At 44.1% G+C, this 7,574-nt stretch overlaps 1 protein-coding gene across 1 annotated transcript in view; it reads left to right on the plus strand.

Moving 5' to 3' along the window:
• LOC103734422 (guanine nucleotide-binding protein subunit alpha-14) overlaps positions 1-7,065 on the plus strand; it is a 201,107-nt gene extending 194,042 nt beyond the window's left edge. Inside the window, exons 4-8 of the mRNA XM_017798230.2 lie at positions 1,675-1,803; positions 3,656-3,785; positions 5,160-5,249; positions 5,347-5,500; positions 6,486-7,065. Of these exons, the coding sequence (XP_017653719.2) occupies positions 1,675-1,803; positions 3,656-3,785; positions 5,160-5,249; positions 5,347-5,500; positions 6,486-6,676 (694 nt within the window). The 3' untranslated portion in view covers positions 6,677-7,065. The remainder of the gene's footprint in view (positions 1-1,674; positions 1,804-3,655; positions 3,786-5,159; positions 5,250-5,346; positions 5,501-6,485) is intronic.
• Positions 7,066-7,574: the final 509 nt, after the last annotated feature.

Genomic DNA, 7,574 nt, shown 5'->3' on the forward strand with positions numbered 1-7,574 from the left:
TGAATTGTGCTAGGCGTGGTGGCACACGCCTTTAATCCCAGCACTCGGGAGGCAGAGGCAGGTGGATCTCTGTGAGTTCAAGGCCAGCCTGGTCTACATAGTGAGTTCCAGGACAGCTGGGGCTACAGGGAGACCCCGTCTCAAAAAGACCAAAAAAATGGATATGAATTGTTTATTTCTATTTTCCATTTATTACTTTTGAACCACAAGTGACCATGGGTATGTGATTTCACAGAGAAGAAAATTAAGTTTCAGGTAGTTCATCAGCTGGGAATCAAACTTGAGCTTCCTGGTTGTCCACTGAGAACACTATGGCTGAACCAGCGTACTTTCCTACCATCATGAGGGTGTGCTGAAACTGTGGACAGTGCAACACTGGGTGTGCTGAAACTGTGGACAGTGCAACACTGGGTGTGGGGAGAGGGACTGCAGCACAGTAGAAAGTGATGCATGAGAGTAGGTGCAGACGCTGCTCCAGTGCCCAGCTTTCTGAGCTGAAATTTGTGAGATCCACCCACCTCCAGGCTGACCTGCTGAGCCCCAGGCATCCAGGCTGTGCTGGAGAAGGCAGAGCCACCACTGCTATGCAGGGACTCAGAGCCACCAAATTCATTGCTGTCAAGGGCCTCTTTAAGTAAGTAATTAACTTTTTGAGATAGAGTCTCAATCTCAAGGTGGCCTTAAACTCTCTATGTAGCTGAGGATGACCTTGATCCTCCTGCTTCCACCTCCTGGGTGCTGGAATTACAGGTTTGTGCTACCACATCTACTTTATGCAGTGGATCGCTCCCAGGGCTTTGTGTATTCTAGGCAAGCACTCTAACATCTATGTTACATCCGGGGCCGAAAGTGGTTTTATTTTTAATTTTATGTTTGTGTTTGGCCTGCAAGTATGTAAGTGTGCTAGTGTCATGCAGTACCCACAGAAGCCAGAAGAGGGTGCTGGTTCCCCTGGAACTGGAGTTACAGACAGTTGTTAGCCACCTTCTGGGTGCTTGGAACTGAACCCAGGTCCTCTGCAAGAGCAATCAATGCTGAACCACCTCTGCAGCTCCCCAAAGTGTTTTCCAAAAGGCATTCTTTCATTTCACTACTGGAAGTAAAAAAGAGATGCTTGCAACTCAGGGCTTTAGTATACAGCCTAAAATAATGTAAGACAAGTTTTGTATTATTGTAGATGTTGCATTTCCCAGTGTGTGTAACAGAAAAATTTTATCTTGTTATTTTGAAAGAATTTTTCCACGGCCTACTTGACAACTGTATATTTCCTTAGAAACTCCACTTAATCCATTGGGCAGAATCTTCAGAGAAGTGTCTGTATTGTGTAACATTCTTGGGAGGGCAAGAGGGCAGGTCCTTTGGGGAGGCATCATGGCCATCTCCCACCTCCTAGGCTTCTAGGCCTGCTGCTTTCTTCACAGTCACATAGACGTGAAGTGATGGAGCTGAGAACCTGGATGGAGTGACCTTCAGTCTCAGAAGGCTCAAGGAAGTGCTTCTCGCCTGATTCCTTCAGAACAGTTGTAGGGGGTAAAGAGGCTGGCCACTGTCCATTCTGGATGATGGTGTCCACATCCTGTGGGGGCCCTGTGGTTAGGGATGACTTTCCTTGAGCAGCGTGGATGTTCATCCTTCACAAAAAAGGTCTTATCATCTCACTCTTTAATATTGCAGTTACCTGACTGACATCGACCGAATTGCCATGCCTTCTTTCGTGCCAACACAGCAAGATGTGCTCCGTGTTCGAGTGCCTACCACTGGTATCATCGAGTATCCGTTCGACTTGGAAAATATCATCTTTCGGTAAGCCTGTCTCCCAGACAAAGTCCTTCAAGGCTTTCTCCAGGGCTAAGTCCCCAGATGGAGTCTTAACTGTGCTACTCCTAAGCAGGCTGTTCTTAGGTCAGAAGCACCATCTCCATCACAGGACTTCAGAATTGTGAGTCTTGAGTTCCACAATAGAGAGGGACTTTTCCTATTGGGATGAAGATTTTTACGTGTCACCAACCCATGTACACTTCTGTGACCCACACAGTCTACTGATGTCGTTTCCATAATGTTGAATAACATTATCTGATTTTATTATATTGTCTAAGATTTGTCCTTAAAAAAAACTAAGAATGCAAAAATGTGAAGTAAACTTTTATAATATGTATGAACTACTCACAGCTGTGTAAAACTTATGACGTTCTATTTATATAGAAATACTCTTAGATTTTACTGCACTTTGTGTGGGAAAATGGGATAATAACACAGGACATAAACAAAGCACTGAAAGTTTCAAAGAACTTTTGTATTGCTTATGTCCCTGGTTCTTCTTAACAATTCCTATAAGCACTTTTCTGGCTGTGCGACACGGGCCAGCTGTCCCAGATCACCCTGTTTTATCACAGCTCTGTCTTAGCGTCTTTGTTAGCAGGTCTCAACTTTATGGTAGCCCTCCCCGTGCCAACCTATGGATTGAAACGTTTTTTGGAGTCAAGGGCTGCTTGCAAATTCCTAAACACCTCAGAATGAGAACCTGCCAAAGTTTGTGTTGTTTTATTTAAAAGGTTAATAAGCTCTTTATGTCGATGAACAGGTTTTGGCTTCCTAGGGCCTATTGATTGGGTTTAACATCATCTGCCAGCGATATCTTTAGGCTTGTGGCACCTCCCCTGTACAATCTTAGATGAATTCTGATGTTTGAAATTGAGGCCTTTGTGAAATGGCTTCTTCAAGCCCAATCTTTTGATAATTTGTTTTCATCCCCAGCTCCATTCTCCACTATAGTATGCATCTGTCACTGCAAGCATGCCTATAACCCCCAGCACCAGGTTCAAGGGCACTTTTATAGAAAATGGTCATAAGGGAGCAGCGAGCCTATGGGCTTCCCTAACCACACTGGTTTGGAGTCTCCAGGGATTAGTATGTGTAGGGTGGGGTGGTGCAGTGGAGGGCTGTGGGTGTGACCTGGCAGCTTGTGGGTTGTATCTGACCCATATAGTCGCTATAGTGTTATTAAAAAAGTATAGATAACATTTAAAAACTGAGATGTTCACCCCGAGTATTTGATATCTAATTTTTCTAAACTGTCCAGGGACTTGGTACTAGTGAGCCTGCATTTTGTCTAGCAGCAGTGGGCTGGCAGCAGTGATGTCATGGTAATTACTTTAGACAGGGCCCCACTTGACTCATAACTGCTAGGGGCATCCAAGCCTGCAATCCCTGGGCTGTGACTTCTTGAAATCTCCCCCAGACACAGGTAAAGTCGAGGGATGACATTCAGCTAATTAAGAAAGGATCTGTGGATAAATTAGATGAGCCATGAATAGACCCAGGACCAGAAGAAAGTAGGGGCACTTTTGTCCCTTTTGGATCTGGTGTCCTAGGGTTCTACATGGGTGGTTGGAGCAACCATCAAGTGGGTGTTTGAGTTTCTGCTTGGATGTTGAGTTTTCAGCCACTTTTCTCCCATGAGTCCTTTGCAGTCTGTGTCTTTGACTGGGAAAGCACACATAGTCCTTTACCACCTAAGGAAGCCATTAAACTCAAGACCTCCCTGACCTTTGAGAACCACTAAGGACACCAAAGAGCCTTGGCTCCGTGGTATAATGGCTTTCAGCCTTTTCCCTGGGTTTGTGCATTCCAACCTTTCAGTCTCTCTGTTGAGCAGGATGGTGGATGTTGGTGGCCAACGATCTGAACGACGGAAATGGATTCACTGCTTTGAGAGTGTCACCTCCATCATTTTTTTGGTTGCCCTGAGTGAATATGACCAGGTCCTGGCTGAGTGTGACAATGAGGTATGTTGGGTGGGGAGGTTGGGTGGCTGTAAGACAGATCAGTTTTTCAGTTTTCAAGAAGCCAGCTAGGTTAGGAAATGGACCCTTTACTCAGTTTTGCCAGATGTATAGAGTAGTTGTGGGGCTGCCTGCGATCGTGTCTGCCCTTCGATCCCCTGCAAGGGACCACTCAGGGCAGTTGGGGCTGGTCCAGCCCAGACTGTGTCTCTTTCATGGCATTGGCTGAATCTAGTTCCATTAGCCAAATCTTCCCGGAAGTGCAAAAGGACTGTCCTAGTGACTTGGTAGGATTTGTGTATTTTCTGAAAGATACAAATGTTTTCCTCATTGTCTTTTCCTTTGAATTTGCACAAGAAGCCTTGGCTTTTTAGAAAAGTGGCTCTCGTTTCAAGAACACGAATGTAAATCATCAGAACTTTGTCTAGGATAGGGCATATCCTATATTTCTTGAGTGCAAGTGTTCTCTGAGGAGTGCCATTTACTCTGCCTACTGTACAAAAAACAAGCTGGCTGCTGCCCAGTTCTCCCAACAGCAGGTACATAGTTAACAATATAAAAAATTATGGATTTATCTTGGAAATTATTTGTTATATTTCTCGGAAACGTCAAAAGGTTAAGTGTTCCAGGTACTAACAGCTCAGTCCAATATTCTTAGAAATAAAATATTGTCTCTTCTCCTAAAAATCACAGCTATTTGTAGAAAATTATTGACACTTCCTTCCCATTGTAGCTTGTGTACTGGGTGTCACCATGCTGTGTGTAACTTTTTCATGTATTTCCTTGGAGAGTACTATCCTAAGCTTTAAAAACAGGAGTTACTTCTCTGCTAGCACTTCCTAGACCTCAGTCTTCAGGAAGCAGGAGACTGACCCAGTGTCTGGGCATGTAGGAAGCAGAGATTTATAGCATGTCTCTCTGGGGCATAGGTTGACCTTTTTTGCTGGTTTGTGGCTGCTTTCTTCTCTAAGGGGAAGTTCTTATTCTGTTCCTCTTGGAAATACTTCAGAGAGGGAGAAGAATGTTATGAAAACAACTATTGTCACCAGATACGATTTGTGTGTGAATTATCTGCCCCCTCAAATTTGGGAGCTTTTAATATTTTCTTAGCAACGTGTCATGTTTAGAAATTATTACTGTCTGTAAGCATAGTTGTCACCAGACCTGCTTCTATATGGGCTTCATTTATGGGCTTGGGAAAGTTATTAGATTTTTGGAATAGATGCCCATCCATCAAATTGGGACACTGTACAGTGTGATCAGGATAGGTATCCAGCAGTGTTAGTTCCCTTCTGGCCAGTCTTGCATGCCCAAGGGCTCAGGGCCGTGGCCCTCCCTGAAAAGTCTTCCTTCCTCCTATCCCCTCATATTCCTGAGGCGGAGTTCAGAAGACCACACCCAAGTGAACCAGTCACCGCAGGTCTGAAGCTGACATGGCATCTGGTGGTCAGTGGCCCACATGCAGTGGTACTTGATGGGGAGGATGCCCCAGCCTCTTGGTATGTTGCTTCCCTGGTGTGGCTTTTCTTTCTGGCTCATCCTAACTTCCTTGTTTCTCATTTAGAATCGTATGGAAGAGAGCAAAGCCTTGTTTAAAACCATCATCACGTATCCCTGGTTTCTGAACTCATCTGTGATTCTGTTCTTAAACAAGAAGGATCTTTTGGAGGAGAAAATCATGTACTCTCATCTAATTAGCTACTTCCCAGAATACACAGGTAGTATTCATTTTGGGGACAGTGCCTACATGGAGACCTCGTCGGCCTCCCCCAGCATCAGTCCCCAGTCCTCAGCATGGCGTTTAGGGACTTCCCTCACCTACTCTCACAGCCTCTAGCCTTCCTCACTCAGAACCACAGCCCTCACTGCACTCGTGTATGTTTTTGCCTAAGCACCTCCACGCTGGCCTCTGCCATTGCCTGAACTGCACCTCCAACACCTCTGGTTGACTCCACTTGGCTTGTCAGGCCCCAGGACAGCCCCCTCTGCTAGGAAGCCTCTCTGCCCCGCTGGTTTCTGTGGACCTGCATTGGCGTGCCACCTCCTTTCTGTGGCTTTGGCGCCTGGTCATCGTTCTGCTGGGGAGACTTGCCCGCTCACTCATTCGGCTTTCCCTAGTGAACTCCCCAGAATCAGTCAGAGCAGCTGGTGCTTTGTGGACTTAGAAGGTGGCATCTGCTTCTCAGTCATGGGGTAGGCGTCGAAGTTGTTCATATAAACAACCTATTCCAGGCAGCGGTTTCTTACCTGGTTGCTAATTATTCCTGGTTTAAGAGCTCTCTAATATTATGATTTAGACATTGAGAGTTACAGGGGTTTTTCAGCTCTCGCCATTCTCCTCTGGCAGTAGTTTAGATCTGCCAAGCTTTAAAATCAACTCACTATCCTAATTTCCATATGCTTTTTCTTCTCCTGGTCCACAGATGCCTTTCTCACCAAGTTAATATGTATTCTCTTCAAATGTGGTCCAGAGCAAAAAATAAAATTGGGCCACTCTTTTTAGGCCAATTACTTTCCCATACAAGTTTTAGACATCAGTAGACACTTTAAGAGTGTTTATGAGGCTGGGGAATGGCTTAGTCAGTAAAGCACTTGTATTGCAAGCATAAGGACCTGAGTTTAACCCCCAGAAACTACATAAAAATGGCTCTTGGGAGGACATGGTGGTGAGTCTGTGTCTTTCTTTATTCCTCTTGTGACCAGGACCAAAGCAGGATGTCAAAGCTGCCAGAGACTTTATCCTGAAGCTATATCAAGACCAGAATCCTGACAAAGAGAAAGTCATCTATTCCCACTTCACATGTGCCACAGACACAGAGAACATCCGCTTTGTGTTCGCAGCTGTCAAAGACACAATTCTACAGCTAAACCTAAGGGAGTTCAACTTGGTCTAACAGCTGCTGCCCACTCTCCCCCATGAAAGAAGATAACGATTTGCAAGCTCTTCCTGCTTTATTTGCAAGTGCTTCTGATGCCACTTGGGCCAGGGCCCAGGGTCGGGCACTTAAGGACATTATGGAGACACAGGACAGAGATGGGCGATGAAACTTGAAAGATACTTGAGTTTACCAACCCTTTTTATGTGTCTTTAATTCTTGTCTAATTATTTTCTTGCCTTCTGGCTATAAAATTAGGTATAGTTTTTTAATTAGGTATTTTGTATAATTTTAAAAGGTCACTGTGATTTCTTTTTTTTTAATTAGATTTTGAATGTGTTTAATAATAGCCATTAAAAAAATCACACAAAAGAGAGAGACTTGTTAATTTATAGATCCTGCCTTCAGATTTTTAGGATTAATTTAGATGACTTAAAAAATCTTAATAGATTTGATTTAAAAATAGTCTTAAAATTTAGAAGCATTTCTAATTTTTAACTTTTTTCCCTTTCCCTTAATGCTGAAGCATAATTCATCTAACATGCTACTGAACTACCAAAGAGTTTTCTCTTTCTTTCTTGAGACAGGGTATCATGTAGTCCAGGCCAGTCTCAAACTATGTAGCTGAGGATGACCTTAAACTTTGGCTCCTCCTGCCTCCATCTCCTGAGTGCTGGGGTTACAGGCATGTACCATGGCCAGTTTATGTGGTGTCTGGGATAGAACCCAGGGCTTTATGCATGCTAGGCAAACATCCTGCCAACCGAGCTTCACCTCCAACCAAAGGTTTCTTTTTGTAGTTCATTATTTTCATGTCAATTTTCTAAGCTGAATGAATATATTCCATAATCTAATTTAGTTTTGCCACAATTTAGTCACCATGAAGCCAAAGGTAGATGAGAAAAGATTATATATA

Source organism: Nannospalax galili, unplaced genomic scaffold (assembly GCF_000622305.1).
Source record: "Nannospalax galili isolate Female #2095 unplaced genomic scaffold, S.galili_v1.0 scaffold1296, whole genome shotgun sequence".
Classification (NCBI taxonomy): Eukaryota; Metazoa; Chordata; class Mammalia; order Rodentia; family Spalacidae; genus Nannospalax; species Nannospalax galili.